General features: G+C 34.3%; 2 protein-coding genes across 2 annotated transcripts in view; one reads left to right on the top strand and one right to left on the bottom strand.

Moving 5' to 3' along the window:
- The window catches only part of LOC102802095 (glucokinase regulatory protein-like), a 35,950-nt gene extending 21,745 nt beyond the window's left edge, over nucleotides 1–14,205 (bottom strand). Inside the window, exons 1-3 of the mRNA XM_085493431.1 lie at nucleotides 14,113–14,205; nucleotides 5,091–5,160; nucleotides 1,276–1,337 (exon numbers count right to left, since the gene is read on the bottom strand). Of these exons, the coding sequence (XP_085349557.1) occupies nucleotides 1,276–1,337; nucleotides 5,091–5,154 (126 nt within the window). The 5' untranslated portion in view covers nucleotides 5,155–5,160; nucleotides 14,113–14,205. The remainder of the gene's footprint in view (nucleotides 1–1,275; nucleotides 1,338–5,090; nucleotides 5,161–14,112) is intronic.
- A 158-nt stretch (nucleotides 14,206–14,363) lies between these two features.
- LOC100375556 (tyrosine-protein kinase Src42A-like) overlaps nucleotides 14,364–21,832 on the top strand; it is a 39,975-nt gene continuing 32,506 nt past the window's right edge. Inside the window, exon 1 of the mRNA XM_085493434.1 lies at nucleotides 14,364–15,095. Coding sequence (XP_085349560.1) covers nucleotides 14,758–15,095 — 338 coding nt within the window. The 5' untranslated portion in view covers nucleotides 14,364–14,757. The remainder of the gene's footprint in view (nucleotides 15,096–21,832) is intronic.

Below are 21,832 nucleotides of genomic sequence, written 5' to 3'. Positions count from 1 at the left end.
GGTCATCATAAGCATTAGTTCAAAAGGATGAAATGAGCATTCTCTTGATTTGTAATACTGACTTTCTCCCTTTTACTATTACATTAATTTTATTGCTATTAACCGATAGAAAATGTTATTTCTAAGGATGCAATAAAGATAATATTATTATTATAAAGGATCCGCTCACAAATTTTTCTTTCTGATTTCTGCCAAAATATTGTCAAAATGAAAGAAAAAAATGGTCAAAAAATAGGGTGAGTGAAGCAAAAACAGAAATGTAGGTGACATTTTTTAAAGTACAAGTCACTAAAATATTGCCCTCAGTGGTTAAACAGTTGGTTTCCTTCTTCTTTTTTTGAAAAATCTGCAAGGATAGGTTTTTAGCATTTCCTGAGCAGTTACAGCATTTTTTCTACTTCTCTAAATCTCCAAAAAAAGTTGATTTCAAATACTCAAACAACTATTTTTTAAAGTGATTATCCCATACTGATATTTTTTTTCAATCTTTGGGATGACATATAAGGTGAAAACATAGAAAAATTACTGTGGAATACTTTATTTTTGCCGGAATTAATTTTCGCTGAAAAGGCTTTTTGGGCATTTTGTATGGAATTTATTTTCACTGATTTCTGATGAGTTTAATGTGAAATATAGGAAAAAAAGTATATTCGCTGGATTTTATTTTCACGGAATCATCCCTTCAGCGAAAATAAATTCCAAGCGAAGATAAAGTATTTTACAGTATTATGCAATGTAGACTTTGGAAAGACAAACTCATCTTATACAGAGAATGGTTTTTAGAAGACAATTGATGTTACTGGCCTCGAGTAAAAAAAAAATTTGTTTTCTAAACTGTAATAATTAAGTGCCACTAGAGTGAATTATACTGCAAGAAAAAGTTGGTCATCGTTTGATTTTTATTTGGCAAATCCAAAAAGCCATTATTGAGATGTATTCAAAAACAGCATATAGACAAGTAATAGCATTGTAAATGTGAATACGTTCAATTGTGGAAAGAGAGGATACTGTAAAAGGGTTAATTATTCACTGGGTTTTAATTTAGCTTATTTTGCCTACTGGAAAATGCGCTAAATTATAACCCAGTGAATATGTAAAATTTAGCATAGAGCACATTATCTAAATGATAAAATCCTGAATTTAAAACCCACTGAATATGCCTGAAATGGTAAATCAGCAAAATTTAAACCCAGTGAAAATTAGTTATTTTACAGTAGCTTTCAGTGAAGTGTATTACAAAATCAACTGGAAAAAATGTAGAAGAATTACACTTACTGGGTAACCATGCCAACCATCAAAAATTTCGACATCGCACGAACACAATAGTTGGACAATTTCTGAAAGTATAAAACCATGTGAAAAGAAAAGTTCAAAATCAATTACAAGCATTCGGAGAATTATTAGCACAGTCAGTTAGCAAGATGGCTCGCAACTTTGAAAACATTTTGGCATTTGCCCTTATCTCATATGATTAATGGCATGATCTAAACTGTGCATGTGTCAATGTAAGATTGGACAAAAAATGATGTGTGAAGTGTTTTGCAAAGTTGCAAGTCATTTTGCTAACTGAATGTTCGAATAATTCTCAGAACGGCTATAAATTTACAAATGCATTTATGATATATAAGAGTGCGATTCTGAATTTTGAAGTATGTTTCATATCATTTTTAGCTGTGTATAAGTTTCTATGTAAAAAGCTATCATTATTTACCAAGGATGTATCATTAATTAAAACGTTTACATAAAGACTAAAATTATACGATCAGCAATAAATAGATCGTTATTCTTGGGGGCGTAGCTACGTCAAAGAACATTTCATGTTGCTAAGATGTACACCACTGTACCATGTATTTCTATGGGCTCTGTGGAAGCTGCTGTGGAATGCAGGTCAAAGAGCTGGTGAAAACAACTAATATCAAGAACTACTCTCAAGTAATCCAGGCAACCAAATTTCTATATGTTGCATATATAGGGGTAGTTTTGTTACATTCTTCAAGAGTGTCTCAAACAAGAAGAGTTTTCGATTGTTATTTTGCCATGTGATGAAAATCCCAGGATGTTTACTCACAAGAATATGATGATATAGTGTAAGTGTTTAACACAAGCACTCAATTGCCTATCCTCGGGGGGCAGACATCCGGGCATTTTCTACCGCCTGGCAACCCTCGCGGTGAAAACAAAGACCAAAAACTCACAGAAAACGGTACTTTGCGATGGTCGTTGAAAGTCCCCTGAACAGTGCAACAAGATTAGCCCTACGTGTGTAACATATATGAATTTGGTTGTTCAGGATTACTTCAAAGTTGAGTTTGTGTTGTTTTCTCGAGTTTTCACCGGCTCGACCGGCGTTCCACAGCAGCGCACACAAAGCCCATAGAAATACGTGGTACAGTGGTGTGCGTCTTAGCAACGTAGAATGTTCGTGACGTAGTTCCGCCCTGGGGATAAAGGGTTATTTAATTTTGTCTCAAAAAATACTCTTTATAAATACAGGAAATCTATGCACATAAAATTTGAGCCCACTATGGTTTTTTTTTTTACCTCTCACGTTAATTCAAACTATAGCTCCATGAAGACTATTCAATAGAACAAATGTGGCAATTATATATGTGACAGGCAATACCATATTGTTCATTGTGTTTAGGATTAAAATCAACAAATCAATCATAGATATATGACAATTTTTCTAACAGCTCATTTTTTGGTTATTTCTGCTACCTACGTTTATAGAGCTTTCATTAGCTCATGAAATCTCAAAATCAGGAGAATTCAACAGATCGAAAGACTAAAGTAGAGTTCAATCTCATAATACAGAGATTTTTTTGTGACAATCAAAGAATACACAATTTATGAATTTTAACATTAAAATGGCCACCATTTGAAATTGACAAATACATATGCATGATATGTATCTAATGAAGTTTGAACATGATTGGTCATGATGTCAGAGATCAGCATTTGTTAAAAAAGATGGCCGCCAGTAGGCCATTTTGAAACCGATCAGAAAAACAAAATGACCAATGTATGTACTAAGACTGAATAAAATACATGACCAAGGAATGGCAGCATGATTTTGATGAAGTTTAAACCTATTTGAGGAAAGCTTAGAAAGAACTTCTGTGTGCATTGGAGGCATAAAGTACAAATAAGGAATACTGTATATAATTTATATTTACAGTTAGCACATACTGTGGAATACTTTATTTTCGCTGGAATTAATTTTTGCTGAAAAGGCTTTTTGGGCGTTTTGTATGGAATTTATTTTCACAGATTTTTGATGAGTTTAATGTGAAATATAGGAAAAAAAGTATATTCGCTGGATTTTATTTTCACGGAATCATCCCTTCAGCGAAAATGGCGAAAATAAAGTATTCTACAGTAGCTAAGAGCAAATGCAGCATTTACACATTTTGTAGGACAACAAATTAAATTAAAATACCAGTTGCATGTCCCTATTTGCAACAGTACTTAAGATATTACAGTTGAACATATTATTGAGGTCACATGATTTCAACCAAAAACTAATCAGGTTTGCTCAATATCCCGGAGCATTTATGTGCCATATTTCAATAAAATCTGATGAATGGCACTTGAGAAAGTGAAAATGCTTAAAATGTGCTAACTAACTATAATAGGTCATTAATAAGCATGTATTTCAAAAAAAACCAATCAGGTCTGTGCATTATCCAAGAGCACATGTGTATCAAGATTCATTGAAATCCGCTGAATGGTTTATGAGAAAAAAATTACAAGACATAAATGTCACAGACCCGTTATTTAATTATAAAATACTCATGTTAAAATAATACATGGAACATCTGCAAACAGGTGAATTAATATGTACTCTATGTGGGTGCAACTCATCATAACATGTTTCCCTTAATCTGATAACTGAAAACTTTCATTGACCCCTGTCCAAAATCTCAGAGAACACAAGTGCAACCAAACTATGTCTCATAAATGCTTGAGAAACTGCATTCATAAATCTGAGTAAACCTTGATGTACCTTTATTAACAACTTGACTTCTTTGTTAATTCAGGTCTTTGTATATTACCGGGACCTGGGTTTGTTTCAGTATCACCACTATAATTCCCATCAAAATGTAGCCTGAGAGCCCTCAAGATTTTCCACTGAGATTGGTAATGTTACGACCCATCTGTCACTGATTCAGATCAAGGTCATAACATCACTAAAAACCCTAGCATTACAATCTAAGCTAATCATTTATTCTGAGCATGCTCAGCTGCTCTGTCAGTGCAGTAGGCAGAGGTAATTTTGGAAAAAAAATTATGTTTTCGAAATAAAAAGTTTTTATTATTTTAAACAGTACATAATATATAATAATAATTTTAAAATTCATGGTTATAAGGCATGCTGTAATTTCATACATGTGAATATTTTCACACAAATTCTTAGTCTCAGTTGTCCTAAGTGTTTTTGGTTTCTTAGTGACAGCTCTGTATTTTTGATGTATAGTGCAAACTGAGTTTCTGTTTCATTTAGTTAGGTTCAAATACATTAGGTAAAACTTGTGAATCAGAAATCAGGAATTCATGAATCTGAATCTGAATTTAACAGAATCAATTATTCTGAGCATGCTCAGTTGCTCTGTCAGTGTAGTAGAGAGAGGTAATTTTGGATCTAAATCTTGAAAAAGACCCACTTAGGATTTTCAGATCTGGAAAAAAAATTATGCACATATGTAACACAGACTTGTTCATCAACCTGCCAAGTTTCATTGACATCTGCTGCACAGTCCCTGAGAAAATAACTTGAAGATAACTTGAAAATGAGAAAGAAAGTATATCTAGTATTAAAAAGACTAAGAATAGGCTAATTAATATGCAAATTGGGCAATTAATATGCACAGATTTTATCAAAAAAACTAATCATGTCTGCACAATATTCCAGAACCAAGTTTCCAAGTTTCATTTAATTCTGATAATTGGTTCTTGAGACGTCAGAGGAACAGACTAGCACACACACACAGATACACTAGCTGCGAAGACTGAAAGTATCCAATGATAGTCCATCTTATCTGATCTTTCAATTGTTTGTTTGTTGTACATTGATCATATCCATATATTACCTTTGGGTGATGCTACATCAATATTCTGTGTGATGTCATTGGAGGCTTCAGTAACAGGCTGCATAGTCCCCTGTGAAAAAAAACAAATAAACAAGGTGTGCTTAATATTCACTGAATTCTTTGATACATAGAATTAGAGCTCTTTTCTGTCACAATATTTGACCCATTTGTTTGTAAGAAACAAATTATCTGAAATTGAAGACACAGGTGCAGTATTTTAGAATTAAAGATTTTGCTGAAGAGTAATTATAGGTTTGGGGTAGGGGCCAGTATAGTGCATGGCTTTTAGCATGGTTTGAAACATTATTAAAATAATTATCATTTAATATTGGTGGTGGTGTATGTATATCAAACTCAATCAACATCCCTATTGTATAGGCCGTCACAAATTGACATACATGTCGACCAGTATGCAAATTTCTGATAACAAATGACTCCCACTGATCAGTACTACCGTAAAATCTGTTTTAGAAGCCACATCCCCAATAGAAGTCGTACCTATTCTTTTTGAATAATTCAGAACCAACTTTGATCACCAAAGTCATTAAACTTTTGTCACCTTCCACAGTTTCGGACCAAAATAATGTTTTCCAGATTTTTGCAAAAAATTTATGAAATCGTGTAGTCAGTGAAAAATAATGTCCATGAAAATCAAAACTAACAAAGAAATTGTAGAAAAATACAAAAAAATGTGTGAAATAATGCTAAAAAATTTTGGTATGAAAAATATGGCACTCGAAGTGGTAAAGCGGGGGAGTCGTCACCTGCACATGCGTCAGGTGGCCATAGCGTGTCTTTGTTTACAAACAAGGCTCTACCCATGAGCCTTTGCATTTTTAGCGTGTGTTGTTATCGTCGCTTGAGACTCGATTCCCGCATGTGTGCAGGTGACGATCCTCTCGCTTTAAATTAAGGGTTTCACAAAGGAAAATGTTACAAAACAGAGAAATACTAAGTTACTTGATTAGCAGGTGTGATCAGTAACATAAGATAGTAACAATAAACAATATAAAAAATGTATTAAATGTCAAACTTGTGTTTGTCAAACATAACAATTAAAAGAAGTCTTTCAAAGAATTTTTTTCTTATTATTGTTATTGTTTTTATTTCGTCAATTAGTTTAGTGCACGCACATTTACACAAATAAATGGATGAAAATACATAGATGCATGAATCTTTACGTCCCAATTTGTGAGCTTCATCTGAAAAGCGAATATAACCACCTATCCATTGACTGGATGAAAAACCCTATTTTAACGTCTTGTTCTTGAACATTGATTTTACTTTTAACATGAATGTTCTAAAATTTTGAAAAGTTATTCTTTGACTGGTTATTTGAAGTTTGAAAAAAAAATTCTTTTGGTAGTTTTTGAATTATGAGACTGTTCGTATTTTGATCAATTTTTCAATTCAAAATAGCTACCACAGTAGGGTTTATATATAACACTTTGGGAAAATCACAGTTATTTTTTCCATGGAAACGAGTACAGATAAAATATTACTTTTTGCTATAGCCAAATGTTAAATTATTTACAAGGGGGCAATAAAGTTATTATTATTGATTGAAGTCATTAATACGTAAACATGGACACAAATATGAAGATTGAATCAACAAATGTTTATATTTCTCAGTGGGACTACCTATGAATAAAGCCAAGCAGGAAATAAGAACTGTATGACTAATTTGCATACACACTGGTACTACCTGACACTGTCAACCTTAAGTCAACTTGTCTTACACTGCATAAAAAAAACTATTTCCGTATTTATGACACAAACACAAATAGGTACATGAAAAATAAATAGTTTATTAATTTGGCAAAATAGGGGTGGGGGGGGTGGGGGACACACAAAGAAATCCATTGGCATCCATTTGTTTTCTAACCAAATCATTATTATCATATATATGCCAAAAAATTTCAAACTTTCTTTATGGTGATAATAATGTACTCTATTCCATTCTATTCTATTCTATTCTATTCTATTCTATTCTATTCTATTCTATTCTATTCTATTCTATTCTATTCTATTCCATTCTATTTCATTCTATTCCATGTGTGTAAAATTCATTTTTGTTAACACAACATTCAAACATGCGCTGAGCGACAACAACTATTCAAACTTAATAAAAACTAATTGTCATTATTGATAGTCAATTTGTCTCCCCAGAAGTACCACGATGTAAGACATTTAGGGTCATGCAGAAGACGAACCTCAATCACAACACATATCCAGTTTGATTCATGTCTGCCTCGTATCTTGAGTTGCTCCTATGGATGGAGTCAAGGACGGTAAACTCTAAACAGAATGGGGTATATCAAAGTTGACAAGATTCCAGGGTGGAAAACTAGATAAACAAGCAGCCTGTTGACTGATAGTTCGGTGTATACTTAAATAGTTGACAATTTTTTTTTACCAAAAATGACAAAAAATAGTCACTAAATCTAGAAAATTAAACTCATTGTCACAAAATGATTCAATCTGTCAGTGGTCCACCGAAGGTGTCAACATATAAAAAATCAAAGTTATTGGGCAAGCCATTTTAAAGTAGAAGTTGAAAATAGCAATTTTTACCAAAATTTAGTATTGTCACAAAATAAACAAATCTGACTAGGTCCACTTAAGGTGTCTACATATAAAACATCAAAGCATTTGGAGCAGTTGTTGTCAAGAAAAAGTCAACATCTCTCATTGTTGTAATCGAATGAGTGGCTAGTGTGAGTAACACCATCTCAAAATGTACTGAGGGCAGGAAAGGTCAGTGGGATGGGTGCAAATATTGTCAAGCAAGATATTATTACGGAAATCGTTGAATATGTAGCGATTTTGTGATGGCACGATTTCCTAACAAGAACACTGCCACGCCCTGCCCATGCAGTAATCACGTGGACTCAAAGGGGTTGTTGGTTGACAACAAGACGAGTAGGAAAAGTAGTTTGGAGCTCGTCAGCAATGTACTACTCGCTAGAGGCCATTGCAGAGAACCGCCAGCAAGGACTCGCTGAAGTCCCGCGAAAGTTGGTTACCTAGCAACCCAGGGGGTTTTTCTTACAATATGATGTATGTATGATCCCTGCCTGTAAATGAGAAATATACGATCTGTTTGGTAAATGTGACAGATTTTATCATTCAGCAAAATTTTAAAGAAACATGGTAATATCATTATCACTGTAAAATAAAATTTTATTTACAAGCAAGAATAGAGACGTGCAGTTCACTAAAACAATAGACCATAGAAAACATGGATATCATCTCGTTTTTCAGACAAAAGAAAATCCAACTTCCTGTGTGCAATGTAGATAATCTCCAGTACAGTTAATCCCATTAAAGCTTATAACTGGTAGATTTAATATATGAAACACCTGTTACCTTTCTATTTTTAATATGTTTGTTGGTTATACTGTGTCAATATACTCATATTTATCACAGTATAACAGGTGGACTGGGCTATATCAGTACTATATATATGATAAAAATACACTTGTTATAAAAATACAAAGTTTTGATAAGCCATTGCTTACTTCCAGGCAGTTTTGGTTACTTGCAGGAAAAAATGTCCTTTTTTTGTTTCCTTTCCCTGTTTTCAAAGTGAAATAAAAACTGTTACCATCGCAGTGTTTAGTTTTTACTCATATCAATAGATTTGACTGATCGAGCCATTCACTTTTGATAAAAATCTTATTATATTCTAACCACAAATTGGCTCCTTTTGTGTAGCTACACCCTAGCAGCCATGTTTGGCTAATGGAACAGGAGAGGATGAAGCATCCACCATCCTATGGTGTGAATTGGGTAGGGAATTATAACTAATTATATGGCTACATGAAAGGGATATCTACAGTTGCATGCATGTTCACATCCTTGGTTTCTAGGGTCTGTGCTAAACCAGACACAGAACAATGCAATGCAACAAGACGTGTTTTCATGGAATATAAATTGAAAATGCTATTGTTAATCACAGAATTACTACACAGTACCTTCAATGTGTTCCTCTATATGTTGGCTTTTTATGGTAGTTTTGAATGAGATAACACTCAATATTTTATTGAAAAATACCAAAAACCAATCAAGGGATAATATGCAAGTCTAGCATAGGTGAAGTTTGAACATAATCAAAGATATGGCAAGGAAAAGCATTCTTTAAAAGAAAATGTCCACCAGTTGTCCATTTTGGTTCTCATCAAAATGACGTGCATCAAGGTCCCATGATGACCAATGGAATTGGAACAAAATTGGAATAAAATATGTTCATGCATAACCAAGATCTTATTTTAGAAAGACAACATTGCTCGATTTTTAATGGCCACCAGCCGGCCTTCTTGAATTGGCTCTTGAAACAAATGTTTGTGAATATGTGTGATATGACGTATATAAACTGAATTCGTTTGGCCATTTTGAGTCCAATTTGTGAACCAAAATGACGGGGCATAGGACATGCATCTAGTTCCCCTAATGTCTAATACATGTCCAAGTAAGAACAAAAACATACACTTGAGATCTAGTTTCAAATTTGTAGAATTGTGATTTTATGAATTAATGGTAGTGAAATGGCCGCTATTTGAACATAAAACAAATGCATGAGTATAGTAGTAAGGATATGTCTGAGATACCGGTGTGGACAGACGGGCGTCATTTTGAATATTTTTATGTATATATTTCTTACAATCTCAATTTACAATTTTGCAATTTTTACAATATAATTTGCTATAATTTAAAAAAAAAAAATTGTGAAAAGCAACAAAAGTTGACTTGGCATTCAAAGGGTTATCTCATTTAGAATGACAATGAAACTTTCATAAAATAAACCTGCTGGTAGGAACAATACGAGACTCAAAGGGATGGGGGAGGGGTAGCTGGAAGATTTGTAAAAACAAAATTTTGCAAGGTATAGACACCCCAAAAAAAATTTATGCAAGGTGTTGCAGGAAAAAAATGTTCCCACATCCAAGAAAAATGAACAAATAAGAAAACACAAAAAAACAAACATTTCCCCTCCCCCATGATTTCAAATTGTTTACCCATTATAAACATCTCAACTTATGTACTCAGGTGATTTCCAGGGTTAGACAGTCAAGAAAATTCATCACTATCTAATAGGGCTAGCAAACATGAAAAAATGCTATCCCAACTAAAATCTTACTGGTCATGCTACGTTTTGCAATAGTCGTCTCTTTTTGCCATCACTTTGAATTGAATATAGAAACATTTACATAGCAATGTTCTGAAACAGTAAGTCATGAATGGAGATAATGGGACAGGTATATGTACCCTGTACAGAGATGTGTGTCTGCACGCCTGTGATAGTTGTAACTGACAAAAACGTTAGTGTACAACTAGCAACTTTATTACTCAATCAAACCGAGTTCTTGATTTGTATTCGAATTCACATAACCACAATTTGTGAGTTTTTCTCAGCCACAGTATTTCTTACAAAATTTCTGGTATGGGTGCAGGCAAAGATACTGTATGATTTGATGATATACAACTTAAAATTGGTACATCCTCTCACTTACATGCCTGTCATATTTTCAGCACACATCTCAGAACATTTTCCCCTTTCTTTTCCTAATAAAGAATTACAACCAAGGGTACTTATCCTTCCATTCATTAAAACAATGAGCGAGTGAGTGAGTGTCTAACCCTGGATTTCTCTCAAAAACATGAACTAAAAAACTAAAAAGACTAGTATTATTTTAAACTCATAGTTGTTGCTAACATAGGAAAGTAAGAGATTCCATTGGGTCTCTGGGCATAAGCTGTTGAAGCAGATGAGATTTCACCTGCACATACGTCAGCTGGCCATAGCATGTCATTGTCTACAAACAAGCGTCTACCCATGAGCCTTTGCATTTTTAGTGTGTGTTACCGTCGCCTGGGACTCAATTCCCGCGCATGCGCAGATGACGATCCTCCCGCTTTAAGCATATTGTTCGGGGGGGGGGGGGGGGGGGGGTCATATGGCTGAGCAGAACATGCATTGGTTCGAGTCACCCACCCAGTAGATGTTTACTTTGATCAACAGTAAATTCATCACCCTGTCATATATCCAGTGTTATTTGTGCTGCAATAAAACCAGTATACAACAGACCCCCCCCCCCCCCCCCTGTATAAATGTGGGAATCACCATTTCTGCCTACAGCTAAGTACACTGTATGAAACAACATTTCTGTAGTTCCAAAATTATACTACCAGTCAATTCCTGGTAGACTAATCTGGTCCAGAAATGCTGGTTATCAGTCTGATTGATATACTTGCCTGATATCTGTAACAAGTCTGAGATTCACCACACTCAAGGCTATATTACTTCCTGTAATAATCTCTATAGCCGCTTGTACTAGAAATTGGAACAATTTGCTCAACCTTTGAACCTGTCACTAAACTGTCACAAAATGATAATAAACAGTCCACTTATGCTTGCTAAACACTCTAAATGGAACAGACCATTATCATTACGCAATAGGGGTTGTAGGTAACCCTGTAAGTGGGTTGTGAATTCACTACAATGGCACAACCCTAAAACTTAGTTAGATACTGATATTTTCAGGCTGACCATAGAAATTATGTGTATAGAAATTATGTGAATCATAGGAATATGAAAACCTTTCTAAACCCAACAGCTTGAGTGCAACCACCACAATATTTGGACATTCCAGTATTTATAGTTGGTGACAAGCTAAGTCGGATACCAAAACTATAAGGAAGCAGACTTAAAATACTATTGACAGATGAGTGACTGGATCACCAAGGCGAGTATATTAAAATTTTTTTCTTTCCTTCAGAAATATTTTTCATGGAAACATGCAACATGAACTATTACTTTACTGCAAAGAAAATTTATTATTAAATTTATTTGGTGCAAAATTTAGAAAAAAAATGTAAACTAATTTTTAAAAATGTGGTAAATAATGTACCATGACATTTTGGTATAAAATTAAGCGCACTCAATAAGTTAATGCAAGTTTGTATAAATTTTTTTAGCAGAATGGAATTTGGATATTTGACTAGTAAGCACACTAAATACATCCAAGAGAAAATGGTTAGACACAGGTCGCAGAAGTTAAAATATTCTAGAAAGACAGATTTTATTTCACCAGAAATGAAAATGGCAGATCAATATGTAGAAAATAAATTCTAGGTCTGGAGATGGACAGAGAGGTTTAGTTCTTGTGGAGCTAATTTAGTCTCTGGCCCTCATTTATCATCCTTTAATGCATCTTTTGTCACCATCACAAATTTTAAACCCACTCCTATGCCAGTGTGAAAATAAGGCCTTCAGTGCAGTATGTATGTATGTATATATCGTATGTATGTCCCGGTTTAAAATTGGCTGAAAGTTTAGAACATGGTAGCATACATGTACCAGTGCCAAACTTGCATATAAAATAATTGTCATAGCAACAGTACTGAAAATATTCATTTTTGTATTTTTCTACTAAATGCTCAAATTACCTAATATTGTATACAATTTATCGATGTGAGTAGGTTATATAGGTAATATCAGGGGTTTCACAAATGCACATAATAGCAGGCCATCATTCTGTAACAGGCCAAAAAAAAATAAAAAGGTTCTCAGCAGTGCAAAGCGCTGCAGTGAGACCGGCGTAGACGGTCGAGAGGGCAGAGAGTAGACGGCCAATTTGGGCTTATAGCAGGCCATAGGGCCGGCTCTTAACGAAACCCTTGGATATATAACCTGTTGACCACAAAAAGGGGACTAAAAAGTACCATTCTATTTTCAACGACTAGACATGATTTTTATTTTTTTTTACGTTTGTGGCAATATCTTCACTTTATGTGCATTTGTAACATTCTAATTTCCATTACTATAATGATATACATGAGTTATATGCACACCGAAAATTTGAACAAATTCGCGTCAGTATTTTTCACGTTATAGATGAAAGCATTTTCTCAATTGCTCACAACAGTGGATATGATGTCATACTTTACCCACAATCCTTTGCTAGAAAATCAAGATGGCGGACTACATAATATTGGTGAAAAGTCAAATATCTAGAAAAAGTGATATACAAAAACTGTTAATTGCATTCTCCTACATTTGTGGAGCTCTTTCATTGTGGAACATTATGTTGTTTGGCTTGACTTCCCCTTTAAATAACTAATAACAAGATAACATGTGCTGAGATAGCATGTGCTGAGATAGCTGTATGTCCATAGCTCTTCTTGTGTCAGTCTTTAGTCTTTGTGATGGTATTTTACTCATATCTGATACATTTGATGTCATCAAATTTGCTACTTTCAGACATTAGGATGGTTGTTGATACAGAAGAGCTAAGGTATCTTCCATAGACTTGCGTAACACAAACGTGTGACGCCAAAATGGCATAAAAGTCTATAAAAGAACATCATTTTCATAGCACGCAACAGGAACTATCACCAAACAGCATGAAATCTGTGATAAAAATGATCTGTTTGAAGTTCTTTTTTCCAGGATTTAGCTCGCTAAACCACACGTAATTCTAGTAACAGCCATTTTCTTTTCGAAGCAAAACAAAATGTATGTATGAAGTTTTAAAAAATTGTCTGTAAAAACAAAACCTAAACTGTGCCAATCAGGACGAAAATATTGTGTATTACCAATATGAGAAACATGAGTATTTATAATGGATAATAACTGGATACTGTCAAATACTTTATTTTAGCTGGAATTAATTTTCACTGAAAAGACTTTTTGGGTGTTTTGTATTGAATTTATTTTCACTGATTTGTGATAAGTTGAATGTTAAATATAGGAAAAACGGTATATTCACTGGATTTTATTTTCACTGAATCATTCCTTCAGCGAAAATTAATTCCAAGCAAAAATAAAGTATTTTACAGTATGCGATTCACAAATTGAGCAGCGCCACAAGCGGTAAGAATAGCACACGCAGATTTATTTGCCCCCATGTTAACCCGAAAAATCACCCGACAATAAAGGTCAGAGTGTGAACTTTTCTTTAAGTTGGGTTGGCGTTAAGACTCATTGATAACAATACATATCGATGATATGTTTACGCACCAACAACTGCCAATCATCTTGTGTGGGTGACGTCTGAAAAACAAGGGCGTCTGATTCATCTACACGTTTTTATCAGTACACTTTTTCCCACAACGGAAGTCGCTATGTTGTTCCGAGAATTTCCGACGTATCCCGAAGACATTACTTTTGCTCGTTTATAACCGGCTCCCTGATTCGTTTATTTATTTTCACTATTTCGATCTCTCGGTCGTCAGCCAATCAGTATTATCGTTATCACCCTTTACAGCACACGCCCGACTGACGTTTCACTTGGGCGTATGTAGATGTCAATACTCTGTGTCAGATTACTAGTGTTGCTTTTAGCGGTAAATTACTCTCTCGTCGGTGTTCCTCAATTTAGCTTTAAATCTGAAATAAGCTTACTTTAATTTCACAAAGGAAAATCTCCAGTACTGTCAGTTAAGTTCGATTGTAGGATTATATTTTTGGAAAGCATTTAAAATTGTTTACTGTGTGAAGAGGTAGGAGCTCGGTAATCTGAAGAAAAATATTGAGGTGCCCAGTACTTCCTGATGGTTGATCGAAGATATCGTGTTCGCTGAACGGTTGAGAGTTATTTCAACGAAATTTGTTTATGTGTGTATAAACGCCGATGTTTTCCTGACTTGGACCAACTTCGTTAAAATGGGGGGCTGTTTTGGACGGGAGGACGCGCCGACAGCGGGCACAGCAGTGCATGATTCGGATCATAGAAATGGCGAGGTGCCGACGGTTCAGTCTCAACTGCCCGCACCGCCACCTCAGCAGATTATGCCCCCTGTTTCACCGTTAAAATTGTTTGTAGCGTTATTTGACTATGAAGCTCGTACTTCCGAAGACTTGAGTTTTGCAAAAGGGGATCACTTGGAAATTTTGAACGATAGCATCGGCGATTGGTGGCATGCTCGGTCTGTCATAGGTCGCAAGGAAGGCTACATCCCATCCAACTATGTGGCGAAGTTACAATCTTTAGAGTCAGAACCGTAAGTTTTGCTATTCACTTCGTTGATATGTTTCATTTCACTGTGAATTCTGACATTTTTGTTACAGGGTGATTGTACTATTATTGCAATAATACTACAAGAGAGCTCAGCGTCCATGACCTTGAACGGAAACATGATTCATACATAGCATGCTTTAATAGGTGTGGTGTGTATGTTTTAGTGATAATCACATATTTACTATACTAACTTTCTCAACAAAATCACTGTATGCAGGTACTGCTGTAGTCCTGATTTTGACCATGCGGAACTGTACTGTCAAAATATATATTGTATTTTTTGAGTCATTACTGCTTATGAAGTTTATTGGCTATAAAAACCAAGAAAGGTAAAATTGTAAAAAGCAATTTATATTCTTGGTTTTAGTATGTTTAAATAATTTTGTTTGATAATATATCTTATTAAAATTATTGGGATACAAATTATTGTCAAATACAAAAATTTGTTTTGACAACAGAGATAACTCTATTCTTGCATTGAATTAATGAAAATACCCTCTTTATTATGCTTTGAAATTACCTGTATAAATCCAGGGTGCACGCGTGACACATGTGGGTTTTCATTATTTCCTGCTACATTTATTGACAAAGTTACTTTAATTTTCAGTTAAATTATTAAAGATGCATTTTCCAAAAAGTTATCCACATTCGCTTTTTAAATGTCTTTGTTTGCAAATGATGTCCCTTAACATAATTTAATGTAGTTAATCGTTCATGATGTTTAATTCAAACAAATAAGTAAACAAATGCAAAAATAGTTGACTATATAAATGCTGTGACATCGAAATAACTCAACGCGGCCTTTGTTCAGGCAATAAACATCTTTGCGATTCCAATAAATCTCAGAAAAGCCACAGTAAAGTGACGCAGGCAGGTTGAGATTGTCGTTATCAGAAGCTGAAGAAAGTTATGTGTACATCAACTTTATTTATATTAAGATTTTAATTGTAAATCATTTAAATGACTTGTGTTCTGGCATATTTGTGAAGTGTTTCAAAAATGTTAATTTATAATCATGCCCCATTATCATGGCAATATCTGGTGAACACTCAACTAAAGTAAGTGCACTATTCCGTATTCTTAAAACTGCTTAGTTTATGTTGTACCCATTATCTCAATAGAAGAGTGCCATCCGGGCAAGAATGGGGGGTTAGATTTCTAGCTTGCACAATTTTTTACATAGTTACCTGCATTCTGATGAGCTATCAAACATTTATGGAGTGAAATCAACACACAAACACACAAAGTGAAACTTATGGAACGTTTTCACACTAGAGTGTTCAAGTTTCTAAGGTAACTGCAGAACTCGAAACTTGTGTATTGTTGTTGGTTACAGCACATTATGGGGACACATTTGGTATGTGTTGAAATAATAGTATCGATATTATTAATTAATATTTTAAAAACAGTTTGATTTTAAGTATACGGATTCCTGAACTATTGAGTGTCACGAACTATTGGATTAATCGTTGTGTCAGCGTATCAAACACATGTGCAACAGGTAAACAAATGACAGTTTTTAGTTTGTAATGTTCAAGGTATATCATCAACCAAACATTTCCTGATTTATTTTGTTTTCAGAGTTGAGTAGAATATTTTATTCAGAATTTTAATATAGTTTTTCTAAAAAAAAAATTGTAAATTTTTAACCGAATAAGTGCAATTGTATCTTACCTCTAGGTCTTGGTCAAAAATGTTTATTAAAAAAATGTAGAAAACTTTTTTATTCAATATTGTGATTGGCTACTTAAGTTGACTTTGTAACTGTCAAGGGCAAACAAACAATGCATTTTACACATGGTGTTCACAACATGGTAGGGCAAAGTGTGGCTGTGACTCGCAACAATACTACAATTGTAATATAACCAATATTTGACTCTGACACTCTCAAAACAGTATCTTGAAGCATCAGCTGTGTTATGTGTACACAGCATTTGCAACAAATGACACCAGGACCAATCACAAACAAGAGTTATGTTTTTTTAAATGAACTCCCGCCTCCCCATGCTGTCACAAAAGTCTTTTGTTTTTTACTTCCTGTGCCAGTCCTCTTAAAGAATAACACAATTCTGAAACCAACACTATCAGCAGGCAGTCTAGCATAGCTTCTAAAGAACCTTCAAAACATGACTATTGAAATGTTTATACTGTTAACATCCTAACAATATACACAAAGTACTGACTAGGTAAAATGTATCAACTCTGGATAATTTCCTCCACATCTCCAAAATTATAACTGTCATTGACACACTTTAGTACATAACATTGTTTATCCAGAACATCAGTTTGAAGATTTTACTGGGAAACGGGGTGAAAAAGGGCAACATTTTGTTTTGACAGGCCTGCTATAAAACAACCTTTCACACACTGAACTTAGAATTTAGCAGACCTACCACAAATGGCTTTCAGTTTTGGCATGTTTTTTTTACTAAAACTTCAGATATCAGTAACATAAGATTTTTGTTTTTGACTCCCATGTGCGAAGCACAAAATGGGAGTCTTTGCAGTTAGTGTGTCTGTATGTGTGTATGTGTGTATGTGTGTATGTGTGTATGTGTGTATGTGTGTATGTGTGTATGTGTGTATGTGTGTGTGTATGTGTGTATGTGTGTCCGACTGTTCCACTGCTATCTCAAGAACCATACATCGGTTTTTGATGAAACTTGGTGCATAGATGCTCTGGGCCAATGCGCAGATTTGATTAGGTTTTGGTAAAAATCCATGCTCGTTAATTACCTAATTTGCATGATAATTAGCTAATTTTTAGCTGTTCTATGACTGTTCCACTGATATCTAAAGAACCACTCATTGGATTTTGATGAAACTTGGTACATAGATGCTCTGAACATATGCGCAGATTTGATTAATTTTTGGTAAAAATCCGTGCATATTAATTACCTAATTTGCATGATAATTAGCTATTTTTTAGTGGTTCCATGACTGTTCCACTGATATCTAAACAACCACTCATTGGATTTTGATGAAACTTTGTACATAGATGCTCTGAACTAATGCTAGGTTTTGATTAGTTTTTGGTAATAATCCGTGGATACTAATTACCTAATTTGCATAATGATTAGTCAATTTTCGGTTTTTCCACTGATATCTCAAGTACTAATCATCACATTTCAATGAAACTTGGTACATAGATGTCATACGACACTGCACAGACCTGATAGTTTTTATGGTAATATCAGTACGTATTAATTACCTAATTTGCATAATTAATTAATTTTCAGCATTTGATATAAGTAGTTAGCATTACATTTCAATGAAACTTGGTACTTACATACTCAAGGACTATGCAGAGATTGATTGTTTTCGATAAATATTTGTGCATATTAATCACCTAATTTGCATAATTAGTTAATTTTCAGCTTTTCCACGGGTATCTCAAGTACTAATCATCGCATTTCAATGAAACTTGGTACATAGATCCTTTAGGACTATGCAGAGACCTGATTAGTTTTAGGGTAAATAATTGTGCATATTAATTACCTAATTTGCATAATTAATTTTCAGCTTTTCTACTGATATCTAAAGTACTAATCATCATATTTCAATGAATCTAGAATTATGCAGACCCAATTAGTTTCCGGTAAATATTTGTGCATATTAATCACCTAATTTGCATAATTAACCAACTTTCACACTGATATCTCAGGTACTATACATCACATATCAATGAATGTACATGGATGCTGTAGGACAATAGACAGACCTGAATAATTGTGGGTTAAAATCTGTACATATTAATTACCTAATTTGCATAATTAACCAATTTTAATCTTTCACACTGATATCTAAAGTACCGTAAAAACTCCAAAATTTCGACTGGTTTTAAATAATTTGTGTTAGAAATGTGACGTGTTTTTAGAGTCAAAATTAAGGTGCATTTTCGGACAGTCGAATTTTTCAGAATAGAAATCAGCAAAAAAAAATGGGGATGATAGACAGTGTGCTTCATTAGTTTTTAAAAAATGCAATGTCCGTCAATTGACGTAAACTTCCTCATGTTTCACGGTAAAAGCAAAGGTCGTGGCCAAGTTGTAACTCAAAATCTAAACAAAGTCATCAATCAGTGAGTATTATGACAAGCAAAACAAAACATCAAGACGCGGAGAAGAGGTCAGCACAAAACTAATAGGTCAAAAGACAAAGCTGTCTCGCACTACCTAGGAAAACTTGCGAATGTTCGAAGTACAGGTACCCATTGGACAAAAGATACATGGAAGTTTAGCAAACGATCTCCCCGACCCAGTGCAATGTATCCGGTTAGAATCAAAGCTCACGTGTCCCTTATTTGAGCACCGTACCGGTGATTTGAGGGACCAAATTCTGCCGTAAATTCGCCCTTGGATTAAAAAATATAATGGGATTTAAGAAAATAAAATGGGACTTTTAAGGTGTATTTTGGCGTCATTTTTCGGACATTTCAATCAATCCTGCCGGCTAAAATAGAGTCTAAGTTTTACCGTAGTCATTGACGTCTGTCTATTCAAGAGTACACGAGTATGATTTTTATCGTGACTAGCGTGAGCGGGTAAGCTTCCTTTCGAGAATGAGCTGTTATCACTGTGAACAATGTTAAATTATTCTTCAGATGACCAGTTTATTTTTTAAAAACAACTAATTTTTTTATTTAAAAAAAATCATGCCGTTTTCGCAACATCCAGCTTTTTGATTGGTTAATTAGCGATTTGACCTATTTGACCTAAGAGAACATGGCGGATATCCTACAGCATCAAACGTTTATACGAGACCGGAATCATTCACTTACGATGAAACTAAGTTGACTTTTATTTGTATTTCATAACCATTCAACAAATTTATTTTGTGTACATTATTATAATCACTACTGAGTACAGTAATAATCAACAATTCAGAAACGCAGCATGCCGAGATTTTTGTGTTCGTTTTTATTTGAAACTTCGTTTATTTAGAATATATTTTCGTTACCAATAAAATAAAAATCTCTCAGTCAATCAGAAACCCGGATTCATGCCTTTGAGAAAGGTCCCGTTTGAACGCTCACATCGGTTTTTTTTTTCGTTTGGGGGAAAACTAAAACTGGTCGCAATTTTCGAATAAGAATGAGTCGGCAATTTTTAGTGGAGTCGAAAATTTGGAGGTAAATAAAACACCGAAACCCGGCAAATAAATAGGCGGTCAAATTTTTAGAGGGGTCGAAATTTTGGAGTTTTCACGGTGCTAATTATTCCATTTCAATGAAACTTAGTACAAAGATGCTCTAGGACAATGTACAAACCTAATTAGTTTGGGGTAAAAATCTGTTCATATTAATTCCCTAATAAGCATAATAATTCATAATTTTTTGGTTCTAATCACATTTCAATTAAACTTGGAGACATAGATTTTCTGTTACATTGCGCAGACCTCATTAGTTTTACACTCAAATCTGGTCATATTAATTTTCTGATTTGCATAATTAGTTTTCAGCTAAGTAATTTCGAATTATATTTAATGTGTCTCCAATACTCTCAGCACATGGGAGTTCTTTCTAAGCTTTCTTTGATTTTTATTGTTTTCTCTGTTTTGATATTGGAAATAATAGTTCAAATGATTTCTGACTGCAGTGATGTTTAAACTGTTCTCCTGGATGAAAAACAGATGTATACATTGAATTAAACAAAAGATTCGAGAAGGATTAAAGTCAGTAGGATTGCCTTTTCTTTTTTACCTTGATAGTTATAATAAGTAGCCATACTGTGTTCTTTGTACTGAGAACAATGTACTATCCTACCCTAGATTACCAGTGGATAATTACCTACACCATACTTTGTAATTTGACACCAGATGATCTTTTCAATGTTTAAAACAACATCCTACATTTAAAACCCTGATTAACATTGGGGTCAACAGAGTTCATGTTTTATATTACATATACCCTTGCTCTTGAAAACCTTTCTGCCACAGATACGTGTTATATGAAATGCTACCTGTGTGAATCCTGGTTTGATGATCATACTCTGTACGGTTCCTTTGGAAACTGTTGTGGAAGCTAAAAATGGCTGTTCAGTATTGAGAGTAATTTAGGTAGCTGTGCTATTGAAATCTAGTGTGGATTGGGAGAATGATATTTAGATCCTCCAGGACTTGATTTAGAACGAAGTGAGTGGTCATTCGCCTGAGAAAGTAAGGTCTGATATTGCATGAATGAGAACAAAAATTGTTTTCTAACTTGGAATTAAATGTGGTTGAATGGGTAGTTGGTAATTTGCCGCTTGCTGTCGCTTTGCATTCAAGTTAGATCGGTGATTGATGTATGTTACAAGGACTCTACTCTGAAGGACAGGCAGTGAATATACAGTTTCCAAATAACAATAAGTTGTAAATAGCATTTTCGTCTGAAAAGCCAACGATTGAATCACCTCTTAAAAAAAGTACAGTTTCCACTGCCACTTTTCAGGGTTAGTCAAAAAATACTTGAAATTTAGTACTTAAAGGGATTCCTAGTTGACCATAGTTTTATTTCTATTGAGTTCTGAAAACTACCTGAACTGAAGTTATATCACTGTCTGTCTGTGTCATTTCTTGCCCAACTCTCACTTGACACAATCATTTAATATTAATAATGCTCAAAATTAAATGTAACAGTAGCCCAAAGCGCAGAGCTTAGCTACAAACTTTTGTCCTAGGGATATTTACCAAATATTAATATTTTGTTTTAGACCCTGTTGGGATACAGTCTGTAAACTG

The sequence above is a fragment of the Saccoglossus kowalevskii genome, chromosome 18 (genome assembly GCF_978046115.1).
Source record: "Saccoglossus kowalevskii chromosome 18, keSacKowa6.1, whole genome shotgun sequence".
NCBI classification, from domain to species: domain Eukaryota; kingdom Metazoa; phylum Hemichordata; class Enteropneusta; family Harrimaniidae; genus Saccoglossus; species Saccoglossus kowalevskii.
This window is presented reverse-complemented; position numbering and strand designations above follow the sequence as displayed.